The 24,014-nt window shown below is 44.5% G+C and overlaps 1 protein-coding gene across 3 annotated transcripts in view; it reads left to right on the forward strand.

Annotated features, from left to right (window-relative positions):
* LOC102797270 (titin-like) overlaps positions 1–24,014 on the forward strand; it is a 170,353-nt gene that overhangs the window by 72,881 nt on the left and 73,458 nt on the right. For 2 of the 3 annotated variants that reach the window (XM_087853005.1, XM_087853004.1), the window contains 43 exons: positions 324–463; positions 557–683; positions 980–1,122; positions 4,050–4,173; positions 4,278–4,544; positions 4,676–4,773; positions 4,868–5,036; positions 5,547–5,816; positions 6,005–6,271; positions 6,358–6,636; positions 7,142–7,550; positions 7,829–7,953; positions 8,038–8,304; positions 8,567–8,836; positions 8,941–9,240; positions 9,337–9,639; positions 9,723–9,910; positions 10,009–10,123; positions 10,227–10,514; positions 10,678–10,829; positions 11,675–11,822; positions 11,927–12,104; positions 12,215–12,336; positions 12,992–13,279; positions 13,613–13,909; positions 14,000–14,186; positions 14,301–14,416; positions 14,544–14,843; positions 15,002–15,301; positions 15,407–15,512; positions 15,703–15,899; positions 16,054–16,362; positions 16,444–16,722; positions 16,972–17,271; positions 17,599–17,901; positions 17,998–18,194; positions 18,270–18,453; positions 18,865–19,167; positions 21,984–22,283; positions 22,634–22,752; positions 22,879–23,056; positions 23,187–23,471; positions 23,689–23,982. In XM_087853005.1, the coding sequence (XP_087709131.1) occupies positions 324–463; positions 557–683; positions 980–1,122; positions 4,050–4,173; positions 4,278–4,544; positions 4,676–4,773; positions 4,868–5,036; positions 5,547–5,816; positions 6,005–6,271; positions 6,358–6,636; positions 7,142–7,550; positions 7,829–7,953; positions 8,038–8,304; positions 8,567–8,836; positions 8,941–9,240; positions 9,337–9,639; positions 9,723–9,910; positions 10,009–10,123; positions 10,227–10,514; positions 10,678–10,829; positions 11,675–11,822; positions 11,927–12,104; positions 12,215–12,336; positions 12,992–13,279; positions 13,613–13,909; positions 14,000–14,186; positions 14,301–14,416; positions 14,544–14,843; positions 15,002–15,301; positions 15,407–15,512; positions 15,703–15,899; positions 16,054–16,362; positions 16,444–16,722; positions 16,972–17,271; positions 17,599–17,901; positions 17,998–18,194; positions 18,270–18,453; positions 18,865–19,167; positions 21,984–22,283; positions 22,634–22,752; positions 22,879–23,056; positions 23,187–23,471; positions 23,689–23,982 (9,591 nt within the window). Of the gene's footprint in view, positions 1–323; positions 464–556; positions 684–979; positions 1,123–4,049; positions 4,174–4,277; positions 4,545–4,675; positions 4,774–4,867; positions 5,037–5,546; positions 5,817–6,004; positions 6,272–6,357; positions 6,637–7,141; positions 7,551–7,828; positions 7,954–8,037; positions 8,305–8,566; positions 8,837–8,940; positions 9,241–9,336; positions 9,640–9,722; positions 9,911–10,008; positions 10,124–10,226; positions 10,515–10,677; positions 10,830–11,674; positions 11,823–11,926; positions 12,105–12,214; positions 12,337–12,991; positions 13,280–13,612; positions 13,910–13,999; positions 14,187–14,300; positions 14,417–14,543; positions 14,844–15,001; positions 15,302–15,406; positions 15,513–15,702; positions 15,900–16,053; positions 16,363–16,443; positions 16,723–16,971; positions 17,272–17,598; positions 17,902–17,997; positions 18,454–18,864; positions 19,168–21,983; positions 22,284–22,633; positions 22,753–22,878; positions 23,057–23,186; positions 23,472–23,688; positions 23,983–24,014 lie in introns of all 3 variants that reach the window. The other variant, XM_087853003.1, reaches the window with a different exon arrangement.

Below are 24,014 nucleotides of genomic sequence, written 5' to 3' on the forward strand. Positions count from 1 at the left end.
TCGTATCTGCATATGTGCTTTGTTAGTTACAGTTCAGCTGTCTGAAGACCTTTGATGTGACCTTTGACCTTTGATGTGAACATAAACGATGTTTTGTTCTGATAAGCACAGAGGTCACCCGGCTGTCAGAGGTTTGTCAGCATTTATTGTCCCCTCTCTGTAGAAATGTTGGAGAGAAGCACCGGTCGGGTTTCTTGGTGGATCCTCAGCTTTGTAGATTAGAGCCTCATCATTAGCGAAGTTAAATTTGACTGCTTTAACAAACAGGCACTCCACGGGTGAAGATGTTGCTGGTTTTTATAGTGATTTCTGTCCTTTTGCAGAGCGGGACATCAAAGTTGTCCGTCCGCTGTACAGTGTGGAGGTCACAGAGACAGAAACAGCCAAGTTTGAGACGGAGATTTCTGAGGAGGATGTCCATGGAAACTGGAAGCTGAAGGGAGAAGCTCTTCATCAGTCAGCTGTGAGTCTGCAGTGACGCACCTGGCAGTCGGTTTCATATTCATCGCCACAAAGATGCGTTCAGCTGACTTTCATGTGCTCGTGTTTACCTCAGGATGTTGAGATTAAGGAGGAAGGAACCAGACACCTGCTGATCCTCTACAACGTCTGCATGGACATGGCAGGACCCGTTGACTTCTCTGCAGCCAACGCCAGATCCAGCGCCCAGCTCAGAGTCAAAGGTCAGAGGTCATTTTAGCCCTCATTTTTTAAACGATGGACAAAACGTCTCTGAAACGGAGGAAGCTCCGTGCCGTTTGGCTGAAGCACGCACAAGCAGCAGCCCTGGTTTCTGTCACACACGGGTGTCTTATGTCTCTGTAAGTGTTCAGCCAATCAGGGCCTGTGGTTATTTTCACCACTTCAGTCTTTTTCTGAAGGCAGGCTGCTCTCTGATTGGAGGAGCAGAAACCTGAAACACGAACCAGACCACAGGATCTTCATTTGTTGAAGGAGCTAACCATGTCTTTACCCTCAGCTCGGTCCATCACGCTGGTCCATTCTCTGAAGGACGTGACGGTGACGGCTGGAGAGACGGCCATCTTTGAGTGCGAGCTGTCGTACGAGGGCATCGCGGTGGAGTGGTTCCTGGGAGGGCAGAGGATGGAGGCCAGCGACCGGGTGAGTCTGACCACAGCAGCGCCCGCCTCTCCTGTAACTCCACACCGGAGAAACCCCTCACAGAGCTTTTCCTCCTTTTTAACAAAATGTTTCTCTCACTCATAAAACTTCTACTTCACCCCAAAAGAGGAAGGAAAAGAAATGGGACAACAGAAATACAGAAAGTTAGTGTGGATCCAGTAAAACACAAAAAAATAACAGAGCGTTACTTTTATTAAGCCTTGAGAATTTTAGCAATTTCCTGCAAAAAACCGAGTCGGTGCAAAAATGATTTTATAGTTTCTGTTGTAATCACACAGACAGCATCTAATGAAATACTGTCTTTGTGATAAGAAAGCTTATATGTTTTGTATTTCTGTTCTCACATTTTTAACATTTTCACTCCAGATTTGGAAACTTTAACTTTTCTCTTTGGTTAGAAAATCTGAGCATACAAACCTTTTTTAATGTGAGATGGGACCTTTTAGTAGAAACAGCACAAACAGACCTGCACTGAGTCTGTCACACATCTGATTTTAAACAATCGTCATCAGGACACGTTTACGGTCGCCAGGCTCTGATTCGTTCCTCTCTGAGCAACAATGCTGAGTTTTAAAAGAATTTCAAAATCTGAATCCCAGTTTGGATTATGAAGAAAAGACACGAGTTTTGTTTTGCAGATGAGGACAAGTTGTCTTTGTGATGTTTGATGTTTCTCTGTGTCTGCAGAGGCTGCAGCTAAAAATATCTGGGAGATAAACATGCGGCTCTTATCTGTAACTCTGACCCTCGAGTGTCACCTTATCTGCACAAAGACCTCAGATTCTTTCATCTCCATTAAATAAACAAACGTTTCTCAGCAGGTCGAGATCATTTTGTGTTCCTGGTAGTTTCTAAACATATGTGCTTGAATTAATAATCATGTTTTGCATTATAAGGAATGTATCAGTCAAACTAAACCTTTATTTGTTCGAACGAAGGTTCCTCTAAGATGCTGTTTTCACTGTTTAACTTTTAGAGCACCAGATCCTCTCCCTGCTCACCTTTACTCATCATCCTTTTGCGACTCTCTAATGTTATTTTTCTCTGAGAAAATCCTCAAAATACACCAAGTCCTGCCGTCTGAAGTTGCCTGTAGCTCTTCCTTCCTCTCCCATTACACAGTTTTTCTGTTTTCCAGCTTCCCTCTGTCACTGATATCTCAGATCTCATCTGTAAGTCAAAAGCTCTGCTTCCCCTCATATCTGCTCTCATCTGCTCCTCACTTACCACTGGATCTGTTCCTGCTGCCTTCAAAGCTGCGGTGATCACCCCAATACTGAAAAAAAAACAGGGTTAGATCCCAGCAATTTTGATAATTTCCGTCTCCAATTGACCATTTCTATCAAAACTTCTTGAAAAGACAGTCGCCACACAACGTCACTCATACTTCACTAATAATAATCTGTATGAACAGATCCAGTCTGGTTTTCGTTCCTCCCACAGAACTGAAACTAATAAAAATACTCAATGATTTTCTCGTGGCAGCTGACTCTGGTTTACTCTCCATTCTTATTCTCCTCGATCTCACTGCTGCTTTTGATACTATCTCTCACTCAGTTCTCCTCAGTAGGCTAGCCTCCGTCGGCCTCTCCCATACTCCACTAGCTTTAAATCGTACTCCTTCTATGCACCACATCGCCCTGCTCTGCAGCAGCTTCACTGGCTTCTGGTTAAATACCGCATCAATTTCAAGATACATTTGTGCAAATTCAAGGCTACCCATCATCTCTCGCCTTCATACCGCTCTGGTTCAGATCACCATCCCTTCCCCCCGGCTAGCCACCGTGGGGTGCAGGGCTTTCTGCTGCTCTGCATCCCTTCCTCCTGAGATAAGAAACATCACTTCCCTCCCTCTTTTTAAGTCCAGACTCAAACTTCCACATAAACTTTTCCATCCTGCTACTTTAATTTATTTTATCTATTTGTTCAACATTTTATCCTTATTATCTTGTAAATTGTTATGTTTGTTGTTGTTATTGCTTGTGTACAGTGTCCTTGAGTGTTTCAAAAGGCGCTTTGTTAAATAAAACAATTATGATTATTATTCCATCCATCCATTCGCTTCCGCTTGTCACGGGGGCGCTGGAGCCTATCCCAGCGGTCATAGGGTGAGAGGCGGGGTACACCCTGGACAGGTCGCCAGTCTGTCACAGCGCCGACACACAGGGACAGACAACCATTCACTCCCACATTCACACCTATGGGCAATTTGGATTCATCAATTAACCTATCCCCACAAACTATTGTTATTATTATTATTATTATTATTTATTAATTATGACGTTTTTTCAGAATTTTAAATTTTTGGATATTTTTGAACAGTGTTTTTCAGCAGGTGAGTGTCTGAACCCAAATAATGAATTAATAAAGCTTAATTATGAATTAAACATCACAAATGAGTTTTATTTAAAAACACAAAGGAGTTTAATTCATTGCTGGAGAAAATGAGGTAAAAGTGGAAAAAGCAGCCCAGTGATAGAAACCTGCCTGTGTGTGAAAGAGAGCAGTTCTTCTCTTTCTGCTTCTTGATCAGCTGAATAATAAATTAGTAAAGCGAAATTTATTCTGTTGATATGACCAAAGTTTTTCACTCATTTATTAAAACACATCTGCAGAAAATTCTTAAATATTTTATTATGATGTAGTTTCTCAAAGTGAATCAAGGCTGGAAGTTTGTGGACAATAAAAAATAAAAATGGTATTTTTCCCTGATTTCATCAGTTTGACACTCAGAGTTATTCAGTCATCACTCAGACTCGCCGCCTGTTAACAAACGAACCAGAATAAGTGTAATTATTATATATAATGATTATTTAAGCGACCGTCCTGTATCTGTGTCCATGGTAACGCGTTCAGCTCGTGTTTGTGTGTAAGTGTAACGGTCGGTTTGTTTTCGGTTTCTGCAGGTGAAGACTCGGGTGGCGGGCCGAGTTCACACTTTGACCGTCCGAGACGTGAACCTGTCGGAGGCCGGCGAGGTCAAACTTACTGCCAAGGACTTCCAGACTCAGGCTCAGCTTATCGTCAGAGGTACGGCACTCGCTCAGACCGGGCTCCGAGGATCGAGGACAAAGCATTTCTAACAGGAGGCTGCGGTTATCACCTGTTAACCACGTCTGTCTCTGTACCTTTAGAGCCACCGGTTGAGTTCACAAAGCCTCTGGAGGATCAGACGGTGGAGGAGGAAGCCACGGCCACTCTGGAGTGTGAGGTTTCCCGTGAGACTGCTGAGGTACGATGGTTCAAGGAGGGACAGGAGCTCAGGAAGACCAAGAAGTACGACACCATCGTGGACGGACGCAAGAGAGCTCTGATCATTCACGACTGCTCTCCTGAAGATGCCAAGTTGTACACGTGTGATGCCAAAGACTTCAAGACTTCTTGTTTCCTGGAAGTTACACGTAAGGACCTTAACCAGGCTTTCAAATCTGTTGTCACACCTCCAGCTGAACATTAAAATAGTCTAAAATATGAATCTGGATCATAGTGTAAAGCATAACTGTGCTCATGCTGCGGTCTTTTCCATTCACAGCTCCGTATGTTGAGTTTACAAAGCCTCTGCAGGATGTTGAGGTCAGAGAGAAGGAGTCTGCCAGGTTTGAATGTGAGGTTTCTCGTGAGTCTGCCAAGGTGAGCTCAGCAGGATGAAAACGCTGCTGTCCTGTCGGTCAGACTGAAACCGCTCTCACGCTCTCGACTAACCCTTGTGTTGTCATTTTTCAAGGTTCGCTGGTTCAAGGACGGTGGCGAGATCAGGAAAGGAAAGAAGTACGAGATCATCGCCAAGGGAGTCCAGAGAATCCTTATCATCCACAAGTCTGCGTTTGATGACGAAGCCGAGTACGAATGTGACGCGAGAACCTCCAAGACCTCTGGCATACTCACCGTCATCGGTGAGGAACATTATTCATCTATTTCAGGGGTAGGCAACTCCAGGCCTCGAGTGCCGGTGTCCTGCAGGTTTTAGATGTGTCCTTGATCCATCACAGCTGATTTAAAGGGCTAAATGACTCCTCAGCATTTCTTGACGTTCTCCAGAGGCCTGGTAATGAACTAACCATGTGATTCAGGTGTGTTAACCCAGGGTGCGATCTAAAACCTGCAGGACACCAGCGCTCGAGGCCTGGAGTTGCCTACCCCTGATCTATTTCATGTGTTTGATTCATGTTGAATTTCTTCCAATCAGAAAAAAAGTGACGTTTTTATTCATGTCAGCCACAGATGTTTGTTCTGCTGGAAAATAAAACATCGTTCACTGGTGATGTTCAGCTTTCTAACCACTGCAGGAAATTTGTCTGCTGAAGAAATATTCTTGTAAAAACTATAAACATACGATTTTAGGCTTGACTTAATAGATGGATATTTCTCTGTAAATGAACTCCTGGTGCTCGTGTTTCCTTCAGAGGAGGCAGCCAGGTTTACAAAGAACCTGTCCAACGTGGAGGGAACAGAGACGAACACCGTGAAGATGATCTGTGAAGTGTCGAAGGCCGGCGCTGAGGTTACCTGGTATCGAGGGGACGAGGAGCTCCCAGAGGGAGGTCGCTACGAACAACAGACGGACGGACGCAAGAGGATCCTGATCATCCGGGACCTGAGGATGGAGGACGCTGGTGATTACAACTGCAGGTTGAGTCCCACCATCAGGACATCCGCCATGCTCAAACTCAACGGTAAAAAACGTCGCTTACTTTTTGATTTTATAGAAGAAACTGAAGTCACCAATTACCTACCCGAGTCCTTATCTTTCTAGAGTATTTTCTTTGTAATGATTTCTAAAGCAACCTGAAGAGCAAAACAAAGAACTTGGAGAAATCCACTAATCCACCAAACCTTAACTCCGTCTTCTTCTCCTTTGCAGAGCTGGCAGCTGAGTTCATCGCCCGGCCTCAGAACCAGGAAGTGGTGGAGGGCGAGAAGGCAGAGTTCTCCTGCTCTGTCTCTAAAGACACCTACGAAGTAAAATGGTTCAGAGGAGACAAAGAGATAGAAGCTGGAGACAAGTACGGCATCATCAGTGAAGGAAAACGAAGAGCTCTTATTGTGAAAAGCTGTGAGCTGAAGGATGAGGGAGGCTACACTGCACACATTGGCACTGTTAAAGCCATGGCAGATCTGCTGGTGATCGGTAAGACACTTATTGTCTTATTGTCATATCTTATTACAGATTTCAGAATGCAGGGTTGGTTTTATTAAGTTTGAATTCTATTTTAGAAAAACTGAGGATCATAACTCCGATCAAAGACACCGAGGTGAAGGAGGGAGGCGAGATCGTGTTTAACTGCGAGACCAACACGGAAGGAGCGAAGGCCAAGTGGCTGAAGAATGAGGAGACCATTTTTGAGAGCAGCAAGTACATGATGGCTCAAAGGGACAACGTCTTCTCTCTGAGGATCAGAGACGCCCAGAAGGCTGATGAGGCCGTCTATACCGTCAGCCTGACCAATCACAGAGGAGAGCTCGCCAAGTGCACTGCCAGCGCTAAAGTGGCAGGTAAGTGGGCAGTAACAGTATTTGAGTGAAGTTACAGGCTGGATTTGACTCTTTAATGAAACCAGGGCCAGTTTCCTGAGTGCTGAGTGCTTTTTTAGTTGTTCTTGTGACTCTACTGTACACACAGCCTCATTTTATTATCTGTATATGGCTCACAGTAATGTTGAAACATATTTAGGAGTTCATACAACAGCTGTCTCCATTATGTTTAATATTATAGCATCTTTTTGGCAGGTCAGTGTCCTAAACCTGTTCTCAGTAATCGCAGACGTGACTCTGAAAGACAGATGGATGTGTCAGCTTTGTTATAAAGCAAAGAAAGCTGAAAATCTGTGAAATTCAAATGATTCACTGTCATCTGAAGAATTCAGAATAACTGAAGTTCTGTTTCTTCCAAGGGTGTCAGTACGTTTGATCTAAAGCAGCCGTTTCTTGCTCAGTGACTTTGTTGCACGTCCTCCTTTGTTTCTTTACGTTCACCCTGAAATCATTTGGTCCTCCACAGAGGAGAAACTGAGGTTCTTGGAGCCCATCGAGGACAATGAGACTCAGGAGAAGAAGACCATCAGCTTCGTCTGTAAGGTGAACAGGCCCGGGGCGACGGTGAGGTGGCTGAAGGCTGGTCAGGAGGTGACACTCAGCAAACGCATCGTCTACAGAGTCGATGGCCTGAAGCACAGCCTGACCATTAAGGACTGCATCATGGAAGACGAGGGCGAGTACACGGCCGTGGTCGGAGATGACAAATGTGCAGCTGAGCTGATCATTAGCGAGGCACCCACAGACTTCACGGCACAGCTCAAAGACCAGACCATTACAGAGTTCGAGGATGCAGAGTTCACTTGCAAGCTGAGCAAGGAGAAAGCTGCCGTCAAGTGGTACAGGGAAGGACGAGAGATTCGAGCGGGCCCCAGGTATGACTGATCTGCGTCTGCTGTTGTTTCGATCCAAAGGAACACAAATCAAATGCTAATCAACCAAGAAAATATTCAGAAAGTTAAAATTTGGGACACGTGGTCATGACAGAGGATTACAAAAGCCTGAAGCTTCTGGGACCTTCTGTTACCTTTGATTTAAAATAAAGTGCAGTGGTGTACTGAGGCAAAATTACACAACTGATGCTGTTATCTAAGTCTTATAGTATCATATACATGACTGTACCAAGTTCCTGATGTTTGTTGTGTTTTTACAGATATCAAATGGAAAAAGAAGGAAAGACGTGCAGACTGATCATTAAGGTGTGCAGGCCTGATGACGAGTGTGAATACGCCTGTGGTGTGGATGAGAGGAGGACGAGAGCGAGGCTCTTTGTTGAAGGTGAGATGTTTGTTTCTTTTTGTCTTCAAAAGCAAATATTTATTCGACGAATCTTCTTGTGAGATGTGTTTTTATGTTCCGCAGAGACCCCAGTGGAAATCATCAGACCACCTCAGGACGTGTTCGAACCTCCAGGTTCAGACATCGTGTTTGAGGTGGAGCTCAACAAAGACAGGGTGGAGGTGAAGTGGATGAGGAACAACATGATCATTGTCCAGGGAGACAAATACCAGATGATCAGCGAGGGTAAAGTCCACAGACTGCAGGTCTGTGAAATTAGACCCAGAGATCAGGGAGAGTACAGGATCGTGGCCAAAGACAAGGATGCCCGGGCCAAGCTGGAGCTGGCAGGTGAGTCAACTTCACATGAAAACAGGAAGTGAAACGCATTTCAAGAAATGTTAAAGAAATCACTGATTTAACAGACTTTTAGAAAGTTGTAAACAAACAAATCTTTTCTTCACACTTTATGAAGCATCCAAGTTGTTTTGGGAAATTAGTTATAGATGCAAAGCATAACAAGCAGTTTAAGATAATATTCACCAGTCTGGACTGCTCTGTGTTATGCAGGGTGAATTAAACAGTACAAATTTCTTCTCTGTCTCTCCTGCAGCTGTTCCAAAGATTAAAACCACCGACCAGAACCTGGTGACAGATGCCGGTAAACCCTTTGTCATGACTGTGCCTTATGACGCGTACCCTCGTGCTGATGCCGAGTGGTTTTTTGAAGGCACCAGTCTTCCTGTCCAGAATATTGACACCTCTTTGGACAAGACCGAGTACCGCCTGAAGAGCCCTGCCAAGGAGGACCAGGGCCGGTACAAGGTGGTAATTAAGAACAAGCATGGTGAGGGTGAAGCCTTTATCAACCTGGATGTGATTGGTGAGTCTGGAGGGTAAATTAGAGTCATGTGATCAGATAACTGCTCAGTCCTCTGTCTGAGGATATCACCAGAGTTTCTGAGTGTTGTCCTGGTGGTTTTCCAGATGTACCGGGACCCATCAAGAACCTGAGAGTGGTTGACACTGTTGATGGCGAGGTCAGTTTGGCATGGGAGGAACCTGAGAATGACGGTGGCAGCAAGATTATCGCCTATGTTGTAGAAAGACGGGATGTGAAGCGCAAGACCTGGACTGTGGCTACAGACCGTGCTGACACTCCAGAGTACTGCGTCAGTGGCCTGCAGAAGGAATCCTTTTACCTCTTCAGAGTCTGTGCTCGAAACAGGGTTGGCAGCGGACCCACTGTTGCAACCGAAGATGCCGTCCAGGCCAAAAACAAGTTTGGTAAGCCACACCCCGAGATCCCCGCTCCACTAATCCTAACCCCATCTCCACACTCGTCCTAATCATGTCCGTCACATTTTTGTTTCCTAACTTTAGATGTTCCAGATGCTCCTGAAAATGTTGCAGTACAGTCAGTGAACAAGTTTGGTGCCACCATCACTTGGGAGCCCCCCAAGTTTGACGGTGGCTCTGAGATCACTGCTTATGTGATTGAGCTCCGTGACAGAACATCTGTTAAGTGGGAGGCAGCCTTAGTCTGTGCTGCCGACGACCGCTTGGCTATGCTGAACGACGTGGTGGAGTACAAGGAGTACATCTTTAGAGTCCGAGCAGAGAACAAGGCTGGCATCGGCAGGCCCAGTGCTGCCACCAACCCCGTCAAGATCATGGATCCCATCGGTGAGCTCACTTTCAATGTTTCTATCTAAATCCTGTGTAGAAATATCAAACAGTCTGATTTTGCTCATGTCTTGTGCCCACAGAGAGGCCGAGCCCACCTCTGAACCTGAACTTTAGTGACCAAATCAAGACGGCAGTCACGTTGACCTGGGAGACGCCCATAAACAACGGTGGCAGCATGATTACAGGATACATCATTGAGAAATGTGAGGACGGCTCTGACAAGTGGCTCCGCTGCAACGCCAGACTGTGTCCTGACCTCTCCTACCGGGTATGCAGCTAACCTGAAGAGTCTGCCTTTATTCTGATTTAACCTCAGCGCAGTTACATTTTTCTTCCTGGTCTGGATTGTTTTGTTGTTTTCTTCAGGTGTCTGGACTAAAACCTGGTCAGAAGTACCTCTACAGAGTTTGCGCTGAGAATGCCGCTGGTGTCTCCGATCCAGCCGAGCAGCTGGGACCACTGCTTGCCGATGATCCTCATGGTGCGTGCAACAAGCATAAACTCAACCAACCACTTCTTTATAAATCCAAGTAGTGCACTGGATGGCAGTGTGCTTTCACAACCAAATGTTTCTCTCTTTGCAGTTGGTCCAACCTTTGATCTGAGTGGCTTCAGGAAAGGCCTGGAGGTGATTGTTCCTCAGCCTCTAACAATTAGAGTTCCCATTACTGGATACCCAACCCCTGTGGCCAAGTGGAGCTTTGGCGAGAAGGAGCTGACCCCAGCAGATGAGCGTGTCTCCATGGTGACAAAGCCTACGTACACGGAACTGACGATATCTCCTAGTGTTCGTCCAGACAAAGGCATCTACACCCTGCAGCTGGAGAACGACGTATCCTCTGTCTCTGGAGATATTGATGTCAACGTCATCGGTAAGAACTCATGACCATGTGATCAAGTTTAGCAATGATGGTGGTTATTTTAATAGACAGCTCATTTTATTGTGGTGCAGAGACGCCTGTTACCCCCAAATCATCTAGAAACAAACCCAAAAGAAGAAAACTGATGGAAGTCTTTTTCATCTTATTTTCCCAGCATGCCCCAGTGCCCCGAAGGACTTCAAAGTGGCTGAAGTGACCCGTCACCATGTCCACTTGATGTGGGAGGCACCTGAACACGATGGAGGAAGTCCAGTGACACACTATCAGATTGAGAAGAGAGAAGTTTCTCGCAAGACATGGGCCAAGGTACTTTCAGCTCATTTCAGTAATGTCATCTTTGCGCTGTACGTAATAAAAATATTTCAGCTCATCACAAAATGTAAACTGAGTGAATTACCTGGTTTTGTGTGAAAAAGTAACCGCCTTCTAAAAATAATACATGAATGTGCAGCTCCTTTCTGAGCTACCAAAGAAAAGTTTTAGAGGTTGACAGATGGCGCAAAATGCAGCTGCTTGCATTTTAACTAAAACTGGAAAATTTGAGCACATTCGAGCAGATTCTGAGGTCCTGCTGCTCCTACGAGGCTTTCACTGGTTTGGCACCTTCATACCTCTCTGATCTTTTGCACCTTTATGTTTCATCTCGTGCGCTCCGATCTCAGGACTCTGGCCTTCCAAAGGTTCCTAGAGCCAGAAAAAAGACAGTTGGGGAGCTTTTTCTTTTTGTGCCCCATTTTTGTGGAACAACCGCCCTCAAGATATTAGGCAGGCTGCTCTGTGGAGGGTTTTAAAGCTAAGTTGAAGACACACTGGTTCAGCCTATCCTACAGGTCTTAATTCTTTGCCTATTAGTTTTTTAAATGTTTATCGTTTTTAACTCTTATTATGTTTTTAACTTGTGTTGCTATGTATCACTTTCATTTATTTATCTCTTTATTTTCAAATCGCTGTACAGCACTTTGTTTGAAAACGCTTTATAAATAAAGTTATTGTTATTGTTAGCAGCAGTGTTATTAGGTTTCAGGGCCTGGCTCAAACATGGCACGTGACATGAAAACATCACTTCCACAGTGTGAAATAATGTTCACAGATCCAGAAGTCTACCCAGGTCTGAGTTTATTTGCTCAGCAGTGACGGTGACATTTTTCCAGGTGGCTGCTGGCGTCCTTGACCTGGAGCACACGGTAACAGACGTGATTGAAGGAAAGGAGTATCTGTTCAGCGTCTCTGCATGCAACAAGTGTGGACCTGGAGAGCCAGCCTACATTGATGAGCCCATCAGTGTCTCTTCTCCTGCAAGTGAGTGTTTTTACACTTCATGTGAAATTAATTGTCTTTGAGTGGAGAAACTGACAGATAACTAGAATCTCACCTGTTTGACATTCATGTATTTTCGCCTGCAGCTGTACCTGATCCACCTGAGAACCTTAAGTGGCGCGATAAGAGTGCCAAGTCTATTTTCCTGTCCTGGGAGCCTCCAAAATACGATGGTGGTGCCCATATTAAAGGCTACGTGGTGGACAAGTGCCAGCGTGGTACAGACAAGTGGGAACCCTGCGGTGATCCCATCCCTGAACTCAAGTAAGACTTAAGAACTTGTAACTGCCGGTTAAGTTTTTTGGGCCACACGTTATTAGTGTCCTGTCTTTATTTTGGTACAGCTGGATATATTATATGATTTGAACTCACAGGTTCCAGGTTACCGGCCTGGTCGAGGGCCAGTGGTACGCCTACAGAGTCAGAGCTTTTAACAAGCTGGGAGCCAGCCGACCTTGCAGGGCTACCGATGAGATCCAAGCTGTGGACGCTAAGGGTAGGACGGCTTGTGCTCTTCCAGACAGTCACATGACGCTGTAGCCACATACTGCACAAAAAGTGCAGCAGTATAATTTATTTTTGGAATGGATTCTGCAGACTCACTCAGAAATGTGCAGCATCTCTCAGTGGTACAGGAGCAAATCTTTCTTATGACAAATAAAAGAATAAGTGAGAATGTATGGATTTTAAGGATATTACCATCAAGGTTTCAGGCATAGTTGTGATAATATAATATAAGATACATTTCATTTCTCCAAAACTAATTGGCTTAAATAAGCAGAATTATATATAGTTCAGTCAAATAAAATGCAGTATGGCATATATCTGCTGAGAATAGAGTGCCCCTATTGTCACTATACAGTGACACAGTTTTGCAGCACTATATACACATGAACAGTATTTAGAAAAAAGGAAAAAATATATATATTTAATGTACAAATATAGAAATCTGGGGAAAAAAGGAATTAAATACATAAATAAATGGTGTTATGTATTTACAGTTTGGGTTATTGCATGTAAAATTAAATATTGGACAGCTGTGAGTTATTGAGGGGAAACTGAAATTAACATATATTTATATAAGCACAAATTGAAATGAAACACAGTAATGAGGTTGGGACTACTGTGACTATGTTTAAAAATTCCTACAGAACCTCCTGAGATCCAGCTCGATGTGAAGTTGCTGGCTGGTTTAACCACCAGAGCTGGCAGCAAGATTGAGCTTCCTGCAGATGTGAAAGGGAAGCCCGATCCCCGGGTGAAGTGGACCAAAGCAGACGTGGTCCTGCGGGCTGATGACCGCATTGCCATCGACACCCAGCCAGGACACTCGAAGGTTTCCATTGACAAAACCACCAGAGGAGACACCGCCACCTACATCATTGAGGCAGTCAATGCCTGTGGACGAGCCACTGCCACTATTGATGTCAACATCCTGGGTACAAAAGCTGATTTCTTATCGTAGAAGACAAAAGATAGCTGTGATGGCAATGAAAACATGAACGTAAACTTCCTTTACTGTAGAAATCCTATAGTTCCTTACAGCTACAGGGTTTTCATGCTACCAGGTGATTTTAGGTTAGGCAGAAAATAGGAAAAGCATCTCCTTTTTTGATTAAAGATATGAAAATAATCTTAGCATAACATACTGGACAGACCATTTTATAGGGTTATCCTATATCGCCGAGCCTGCTAAGGAGTTGTGGCACCTCCAGATGTCTTGCATTACCATTATCTTGGTTATGATTTTAATTTTAGCCCCTCTTCTTTAGATAAACCGGGCCCTCCAGCTGCTTTAGATATCTCTGAAATCACCAACGAATCCTGTGTCCTGGCCTGGAACCCTCCCAGAGATGATGGTGGGTCTCCCATCACCAACTACATTGTGGAAAGTCGTCAGACTGACAAGGAGGATTGGGTCAAGTTGTCAGCCACGGTGAAGCACACTACCTTCAAGGCCACCAAGCTCACAGCATTGAAAGAGTACATTTTCAGGGTCAGTGCTGAGAACCAGTATGGCATTGGTGAACCTGCAGAGCATGTGCCAATCACTGCCAAGTATTCCTTCGGTACGTTGTTTTATACTACTCTCTGGTGATTTATTTCCAGCCTGTGCAGGTGAACCGTAGATAAATCCTCTTATTTTTCATCTGTTTCAGATCCTCCGGGTCCTCCAACCAGAATCACTCCCTCTGACATCGCCAAGGACGCTGTCACTCTGACCTGGTTAGAGCCTGACGAGGATGGCGGTAGCCCCATCACTGGATACTGGATTGAGAAGTTAGATCCGGAGAGTGACAAGTGGATCAGATGTAACAAACTGCCCATCACGGACGCAACATTCAGGTAACTAAGTACCTGAAGGTACAAGTGACAGGAGTGATGGTGAAAGTTCTTCAGCTAACAGTGTGGACCATTTTTTTGTCAAGTATGCTTCTAACTTTGAATTTTGGGCGGCAGGGTAAAGGGTCTCACCGCCAAGAAGAAGTACCGCTTCCGTGTTCTGGCTGAAAATCTAGCTGGACCTGGAAACCCAAGTGTAGAGACTGATCCCATCCTCATCAAAGATCCTATTGGTATGTCACATGTCAGTCAATCTACTTAGGCTGAGTCAGATGTTGTGGTATCAAGATTATAATTTCCTTATTTCAAAGCACAGCACAAAGATCAGGAAATAAAAGTATTCATATAACTCTTCTTCAGATCCTCCATGGGCTCCTGGTAAACCTGTCATCAGGGACATTGCCAAGACCTCAGCCCTGTTAGGATGGACTCGTCCAGAGCACGATGGTGGGGCTAAGATTGAAGGCTACATCATTGAGTTCCAGAAGGCTGGAAGCGAGGAATGGATCAAGATTGCAGAGGATGTTCCTCAGACTGAGCATCAGCTGAAGGGCCTAATAGAAAAGCAAGAATACTCTTTCAGAGTCAGGGCCGTCAATAAGGCTGGTGAGAGCGAACCCAGTGAGCCCAGCGACCCCGTGGTCTGCAAGGAGAGACTCTGTAAGTTGATACCAGTGTGAGCAGTGGGCAGCAAATGACTTCTGTAGAGGTTATAGACTATAAAATATAAGCTATCAAGAGTTGTTTTCATTTGAAAAAAACCTTACGACCTTGAATTTAATTTTTTAAAGTAAAAGTCTTTGTGTTTGCTTCAATAGATCCTCCATCAGCTCCTCAGTGGCTGGAGGTGGCGAACATCACCAAAATTAACGCAGACCTAAAGTGGCAGCCTCCCAACAGTGATGGCGGCTCACCCATCACCAACTACGTGGTTGAAAAGAGGGACGTGAGGCGGAAGGCGTGGCAGACTGTCGATACCACCGTCAAGGAACAGAAGTATACGGTTACCCCTCTCAATGAAGGATCGCTGTATGTGTTCCAGGTTGCTGCAGAGAATGCCGTTGGGATGGGTGAATTTTGCGAGCTGGAGGATGCCGTTCTTGCCAAGGACACTTTTAGTGAGTTTTTTAAGTCAGCATTGGTCTTCCCTTTTTAATTTACTTCTTTGTGAAACCCAAGGAACCACTATCTCTACGTGTTAATGCGTTTCACTTTTTCTCCAGCAACTCCTGGACCTCCTTATGCACTGACAGTGGTGGAAGTCACCAAGAGACATGTGGAGCTGAAGTGGGAACCTCCCAATAGCGATGGTGGAAGACCAATAACAAAGTAAGACAAACTGCTGTAAAGCCATTCAGACAAGAACAATTATGGGACACTTTTTGGTGGTTTTTTCCATAAAGCAGCGACTTTCTTAGCATTCAGGCTTTCAGTAAGAGAACTCTAAATTGAGACAAAAGACGTGGTTTATCTCATACTGTTCCAGAGCTGTACTTGACAAACACCATCTGCCTAACAGGTATGTGATTGAGAAGAAAGAAAAGGTGGGAACTCGCTGGCTGAAGTGCTGCAAAACTCCGGACAGAAAGACTCAGTTCAAGGTAACGGATGTTGATGAAGGTTCAGAAGTGCAGTTCCAGGTCAGAGCTGAGAACGAGGCTGGAGTTGGAGATCCAAGTGAACCCACCGTGATTCTCACCATTGAAGATCCAACCAGTAAGATACTTTTAACTGTATTTCTTTATTCTTTTGGTGCTCAGTGTATTTAAGCAGGGATATCCCCCCCAAAATAACCCCAACAATAATAAAATAAGGACAAAAAGTTGTTGACTTTCTGCAGATAAATGCATGAAACCTCCTTCCTCTCCAGGTGCACCATCACCTCCACTTGAAGTGGTCATCCCTGATGCCAGCAGGGAGCACATCAATGTCACCTGGAAGCCTCCAGTCAAGGACGGGGGTTGTCCTGTCACTGGGTACCATGTGGAGGTGGCAGAAGCCCGTCCAGAGCTAAAGTGGCTCAGGGTCAACAGCAGACCCATCAAGGAGCTAAAGTTCAGGATAGATGATGGAATCAAACCTGAGAAAAAGTATGTCATTAGGGTTCGGGCCATCAACTCTGTCGGAGTCAGTGATCCCTCTGATGTCTCTGATAAGGTCGCCACCAAAGATCCTGACTGTAAGCAAGAACTTCAGAAGAAGTGAACTTAAAGCACCAATAATACAAATCTAAGTAATAATCCTGTGTTCTTCTCACAAGGTGCTCCAACCATGGATTTGGAAGCAAAGGACGTGATAGTGGTTGAAGGTGAGAAGCTGCACCTGAATGTTCCCTACAGGGCAATCCCGACACCCAAGATGATTTGGCAGAAGGACACTGTGGAGTGTAAGGCCGGTGACCGGCTCTCCCTGACAGTGGAGATGAACAGCGCCCACCTGGAGCTGCTCAAGTGCACCCGCGATGATGCTGGTGCCTATGCCATCACTCTGGAAAACAGTCTGGGAACTGCCACTGGAACCGTCAATGTCAAAGTCATCGGTAAGGCGATTCGATGCTTAGGACATATAATGCTGTTAATATGCCATTGGTTTACAGAGGACACCGTTCAGCAATGGTGTCCTCTGTAAACCAAATTTAAAGTTTACCACCAACAGTTTCCAAGTTTGGATTTAGATCCATTCTTAGTCTAAAAGTCCTCAAGCAGACTCACTATTTCTTTTTTAATCAGACACAGACACTCTGCAGTAATCTTCTTAAACAGTTTTGCTTCTTTCCCAAACTGTGTAGGACTCCCTGGTCAGTGTAAAACTATCACCTCCGGTGATGTCACCAAGAACAGCTGCAAGGTCAGCTGGGAAGCTCCAGAGGATGATGGCGGCACCCCCATTGTCAGCTATACCCTGGAGCGCCGTGAAGCATCCAAAAAGACTTACATGCCTGTTATGTCGGGAGAAAATGTCCTAACAAGTACTGTCAAAGATCTCTTTGTCAACTGTGAGTACTTCTTCAGGGTGAAAGCTGTCAACGAGGTCGGAGCAGGAGAATATCTGGAGTTACAAAACCCAGTCATTATAGAGGAAATAAAACGTAAGTTTCATTTTATGTTCAACAACTAAAATCTGTTTTATTGCTTTGAGCATTAACATTACCATTTCAGATAAAGTTTATTCTGAAAAAGCACATAAATACTTTTCAAAGTATGCTGCAAGGGAAAAGAACATTGGAATGGACTGAAAATGAAATGATCTTCATAAACTGTCCCATCAATACAAAAATGAGGACCGATTTAGTCAGGTGATTCTGATACAGGACAACTGACAGGGGGTCCAAGCAGAATTCCTAAAATATGAGGCATAAACAACTGGAACATCATGACATCAGACATTGACTCTGTTGTTAATATTGATTGCACAGAGAAACCAGACCCACCCATCCAAGTGGAAGCTCATGACCCAACGTCCAAGTCCATCACAGTCACCTGGAAGGCTCCAGACTACGATGGCGGCTGTCCCATCCAGGGCTACATCATAGAGAAGATCGAGAAGGACGGCGACCGCTACGAGAGGGTCACACCAAGCCTGGTTCCTGGTTTCTCCTACGTGGTGATGGGCCTAAAGGAGGACATGGAGTACCAGTTCAGGGTCAGAGCTGAGAATGCTGCCGGAGTCAGCGAGCCGTCACGCAGCTCACAGCCCATCAAGGCTGCAGACCCTGTTGGTGTGTGAAAGTCAGATGCGCTAACATCAGTAACTGTCACAAGTAAATGTGTATTTATGTTAGAGCTAACATGTCAAAATTGTTCATTCCTTGCAGAAAAACCCAAGGTCACCCTGCACGCCCGTGTTCAATCTGGGCTCTGTATCAAGAAAGGTGAGGAGATCTGCATTGACGCCTACATCTCTGGCTCCCCATATCCCAAAATCTCCTGGCTGAGAAATGATGAGGATGTCACCAAAGAGCCCACCAAGAAGTTAATTCCTGTTATCAAGAAGAAGAAGACCAAAGCCAAGGTTTGTGTCTTCACTGAGACATCTGAAAGTCCTGAATGTTTCAAGTGTTTCAACCTTTCTGATTTCTTGCTGCAGGTTCCAGAACCAGAGGAGGAGTTTGTGACTCCCCTGCGTGAGCGTCTGGGTATAGACCAGACCAAGAAGGGACAATCTGCACTGATGATCCGTGATGCCGTCAGAACCGATCACGGCAACTTCACTATCAAGGTGGAAAACACACATGGTGTTGCCACCGCTTCCTGCGTCGTCAACGTCCTAGGTAATAAAGTTTACTGATTAACTGGAGGCCACATGATTATATTTCATAACTGGTATATTCATACAATTAAAAGCGTCTTTGAGCTTCTCCATTATATGCAAGGAATCACAACAGATCCACATATTTAATTTTGGGACAGTGTTTCTGACATAAGCCTACCTGGGATTCTTTCTTCTCCCAAGTTTGATTCAGAAATTGAGTTCAGTTCAGATTTTTTTCTTATAGAACCAATTCTTAACAACAGTTGGCTCAAACCACTTTTCAGGTAGGGAGTGCAATATCAAAGAAAAAACCTCAACAATCTCGATTAGGCAAACATGTTTACTACAGAGCCGCTAGCGGAGTTAAACAATTATTCATTTCCAAAATGCCGTTGAGATTAAACATTGGCTTGACTGTCTTCTATTGCAGACAAACCTGGTGCTCCGATTAACTTCACCTTTGATGAGATCAGGAACACGTCGGTCATCTGTAACTGGGAGCCTCCTGAGGATGATGGTGGCAGCGAGATCCTGAACTACATCCTGGAGAAGAAAGACAACAAGAAGGACGAGACTGGCTGGATCACCGTCACTTCTACCCTGAAGGGCACCAGCTGCCCTGTCACCAAGCTCATCGAAGGGAAGGAGTACATCTTCAAAGTCACTGCTGAAAACAAGTATGGCTGTGGTCTACCGTGCATCTCTGAACCACTCGTCGCCAAGAACCAGTTCAGTGAGTAAAAGCATAAAAATAATAAAGACTGTAATGACTGATAACAATCAGCTGTAAAAAAACAAACAAACTTCAAAAGTAATTATACCTTTTTTTAATGTAATTTAGTGGTAATTTAACGGTGTCACAATAATGTATTTTGGATTTTAAAAATATAGAAACTACACAAATTTCTTAAAATTGATTCTTTATATTTTGTAAGAATAATTTGAATTTATTAACAGATGCAAAAATGTCTGAATTACTCCAGTTACTGGTATTTCTTTAAAACATGTTCTATGTCACATATGAAAATAAGCATCTATGCAGTATGTAAATATAATTAGTGTGTTATTTATAAATCTGTTTAGCTTTTATTTTTAATTATTTCATGTATTCAACATTTTGTGCTTTCAATTATAAGTAATTTTTTCCGTTCCGCAAAAGTTGATTCTGTTCATCTGGATGTTTTCAGTGGGAGAAACGTTTCGTCATCATCAGGTGACGTCTTCAGTCTCAGCTGACTGCAGGTTTCAATCTTATAAACAGGACATTTGCATAATGACTGAAACCAGCCCACTGAAGGAACAATGGGCTGGGAGGTCAGTTCCTTAATCATTAATATACAATTTGTCATGATCATTGAACAACCACTGATCAATAGCCATGAGTCCCATTCACAGAGAGTTGGGGAATGGCTGCAATCACAGCTTTGTAAGATGGAGACAGATGTACCCTTAGGCCCCTCCTCGATTCAGAGATGGTCTTTCCCTTTTCACGTAAATGGCCTCCTCCTAAATGGTTGTCCTTCTCTCCTGGATTGGCTGGAGCTTTCTTTAGGAGCCTTTCCAGCTTTGACAAAAGTCCAGCTGGGATAACCACATTTACTCAGGGCCTTCTTGATGTTCTTTTGCCTCCCTGGCTGCTGTGTCAGTGGGGATGGTGTTCACTCTGTGTTGTAGCGTCCTGATGACACCCAGTTTGTGCTCCAGTGGATGATGAGAGTCAAACCTTAAATACTGATCCGTATGTGTAGGTTTACGGTACACGTCAGTTTTTAGATGTCCCCCATTACTGATGGAAATCTCACAGTCTAAGAAGGCTAACCTGCCACTTTTCATATCCTCCCTGGTGAATTTGATGTGTCGGTCCACAGAGTTAATGTGATCTGTGAAATGCAGTACGTCCTGAGATTTGGTTTTCACCCTGGTGTCATCCACATATCTGAACCAATGGCTTGGTGGTGTTCCAGGGTAGGATAGCAAAGTCCTCTGTTCCACTTCTTCCATGTACAAATTGGCCACGATGGGTGAAACTGGGAGCCCATGGCACACCCATGTTTCTGCCTGTAGAACTGACCCTTGTATGTGAAGTAGGTGGAATGAAGACACAGCTCCAAAAGCAAACTCTTAGGTTTATATTGTTGGATTTTCATTTATGCTTAGAAATATATAATCATATATGCTTAGAGGTATATAATCGATTGTATAATGATAGAGGTCTGATCCTTAGTAGACTGCAAAGACTCTGTGTGCCTTCCAGAGTGTTCTGGCATACTAACACATCCTAAGGTCATGAGGGAGGTCGTACCTTCTCTTACTGTTTTATGGTATGGTAAACACATCCATGTCCGTTTAAGTACAAGTGCCTTTTGTTTAGATGAACTGCTGGACTTCCAGGCCCAGCAGATTTAGGGGAGTCCTTCACAGGGTCACATCTTGACCCCCACACACACACGCATACCTACACTACACACAGACAAGGTACTCTTGTGTATGATGTCATATGTTAATGAGACCATGCATATTCATGTAACCACAATAAAGAGCAGTGCTACGGGGGAGCTAACTGAGAGTGACTGGGGTTCGAGCGGCAGGAACAGCGCTCGTCTCGGGCATCTCCCTCGTGCACGTCATCATACAAAGAGCTCTGGTGACTTGTTTTTGCTGTTGTAGTAGAATTGTCTCATACCAGCAATAGGTCTGTGCTAGACAAACCTATCACAAACACACTTGGTCGATGCTGAGAGTGGTCCTGTTGCTGAGGTTGGGGTCATCCTGTAATCTCTTATGAACTACCTCCAGCGTTTCAGTGACTGGCACACAAGTGAAGAGAGATGTAACATCATACGAGACTATGGTTTGATCTGCCTCCATGATGGCATCTCTCACCTTCTCAACAAAATCCAAGGTGTAAGTGTCCATCTGTCACCATCTTACAATGCTGTGATTCCAGCCATTCCCCAACTCTCTGTGAATGGGACTCATGGACATGGATCAGTGGTTGTTGATCGATTGTCAATGCATATTAATGATCATAAACTGACCTCACAGTCCATTGTTCATTCAGTGGTGCTAGTTTCAGTCATTGTACAAATGTGCTGTTTATAAGATTGGAGACCTCAGGTCACCTGATGATGATGAAACGTTTCTCGCACTGAAAACATCCAGGTGAACAGAATCAACCTGTTGGGATTTACTAGCTGGATGACTGAGCGTGCATCCAGACAATATTTCACATTATCCATTTTTAAATACTAAAAGTTAAATACATCCTTAAAATACTCATTAATTCAATTTTTAATCATCAATTACATGTTATAGTGAAGTTAAAAAATATGGAAGCAATTTAACATGATTGACATAAACTGACTTTTAGTTTCTGTTAAAACAAATGATTTGTTAAAGCAGTTGTTTTTCTTTATACAACCAGCAACATTATGGCTCAACCTTATGGCCATATTGTGAAGGTAACAATGAAGACATCTCTTCCCTGTGTTCCTCAAATGTGCAAAGACCGTTAAATATAAAGTCACCTATATTCTCCTTTGTGCTCAGGTCCTCCTGATGCTCCCAACACTCCCAGAGTCCACGAGGTGACGGCAAGCACCGCGCACATCTCTTGGCATGAGCCAAAGGACAATGGAAGCCCGATCCTGGGTTACTGGATCGAGAGGAAGGAGGTGAACAGCAAACACTGGACCAGAGTCAACCGAGCCCTCCTCAACTCTCTCGAGGTGAAGGTGACTGGCCTGATGGAGGGCTTGACCTACATCTTCAGGGTCTGTGCTGAGAATCTGGCTGGCCCCGGGCCCTTCAGTGATCCAACCGATCGCATTGTCGCGATGGATGAAATCCGTGAGTGCAGTACCAACAGAGAACTTCAAAGAGAAAGCTCACATTTTCTTAAGTGTAGCATCAGATTTTTTGGTTTGATCTACTTCTTTCTAGTCATCACACCTGAGATGAGTAAAGTTAACACATTCTTATGACTGATAAAGATGTTTCAAAAGTTGTCCTGCAAACTTTATTAAATCTTCAAAATCTTCATCGACAAGAAATTATTTTAGTCTTTTTAATTATCAAAATTATGAATGACACATTTCTCATAAATAGAAAAAACTGCATATATGCTGCTGAAGGAAGAACTTGATTGTGTAACAGTAAAGACCAAGTGCAGCCTATCATTGTTCCACTCTTCCACTCAGTGCCTCCCGGTCCACCAATTCCATGGATCGTGGACACCGGGAAGGACTCTGTTGTTGTGGCGTGGAAGCCCCCGCTGTACAATGGTGGTGGAGACATCCTGGGATACCACGTTGAGAAGGTCTGAAAAACTCAGTGAAGTAACCTCCCTGAATTACACATTTAATAATCAGTAAATTTCCAACTGTGGGTCTTTCTTAAGAATCATGGCTGTGGACGTGGTCAAACTCTTGTGCTCTTGTCACAGGTTCTGGCCGGAGAGAAAGACTGGAGCCGCAGCACCGAGTTCAGGTGTAAAGAGCTGACGTACACTGTGACCGGCCTCACTGAGGGAGCAGATTATTATATCCGGGTTCTTGCAGTCAATGACGCAGGCCCAGGAGCTCCTGGTGTTACTGAGCCTGTTACCGTCAAAGAGCCCCAAGGTACCAGAAGTTCTATTACAGGGGCCAGACGCACTTTTACATATGCATTTTTAATGTGGGACAGTGTTTATAACTGTGCCTCACAAAACAGATGGCTTTCCAGTTCTGATTAACGGCTTGTGTCCTGCAGAATCTCCTGTTGTGGATTTCGATGACTCTGTGAAGAACGGCGTCATGATTAGGGCTGGCGAGTCTCTGAGGCTTCCTGCTGTGGTCCGTGGTCGACCCCAGCCAGAGGTAAAATGGGCCAAAGATGAGGCTGAAATCGACAAAGAGAGGATGATTGTGGAGACCGTGGGGAAGAACAGTACATTGTTCATCAAGAAGGCTGTGAGGGCAGATCACGGAAAGTACCAGATCACCGGCACCAACAGCAGCGGGAGCAAGACCGCCGAGACAAGAGTGGATGTTATGGGTTCGTGTTACATAAATTCTGTCATTTTAGGACTAATAAACTCGCTTTTTGGACTCAGAACACAAATGTGCATTTTTTTCTTTTGCAATTCAGAAGCACGTTGTGGTCTTTGAAGGGAACGATAGAACTGACTTCAGATCAGACTTTACTGTTGAAATCTAAATTATGTGATAAAAACTGTTATGTTCACATGAAATATTTTTACTGGTTCCTGCAGATGTTCCTGGGCCGGTGGTTGACTTGAAGGCTGTTACAGTTACCAAGAAGAACATCGTCCTCACCTGGTCTGACCCCGTGGATAATGGTGGCAGCGATATCATTGGTTATGAGGTGCTGAAGAAGGATGCAAATATGAAGCTCTTCCGCCAGCCCATTGAGACTGCATCCTGCAAGTGTGATGTCCAAGCCCTGCTGGCTGGCGAGCAGTATGATTTCAGAGTCATTGCCAGGAACAAGTATGGTGATGGACTTCCAGCAGACCTGGGTCCCATCTTAGCTGAGGATCCAAAAGGTGAGCTTAGCTCACACTTTAGGGCATTAATT

Source organism: Neolamprologus brichardi, chromosome 16, assembly GCF_056152115.1.
Source record: "Neolamprologus brichardi isolate AB-2024 chromosome 16, ASM5615211v1, whole genome shotgun sequence".
Lineage (NCBI taxonomy): Eukaryota > Metazoa > Chordata > Actinopteri > Cichliformes > Cichlidae > Neolamprologus > Neolamprologus brichardi.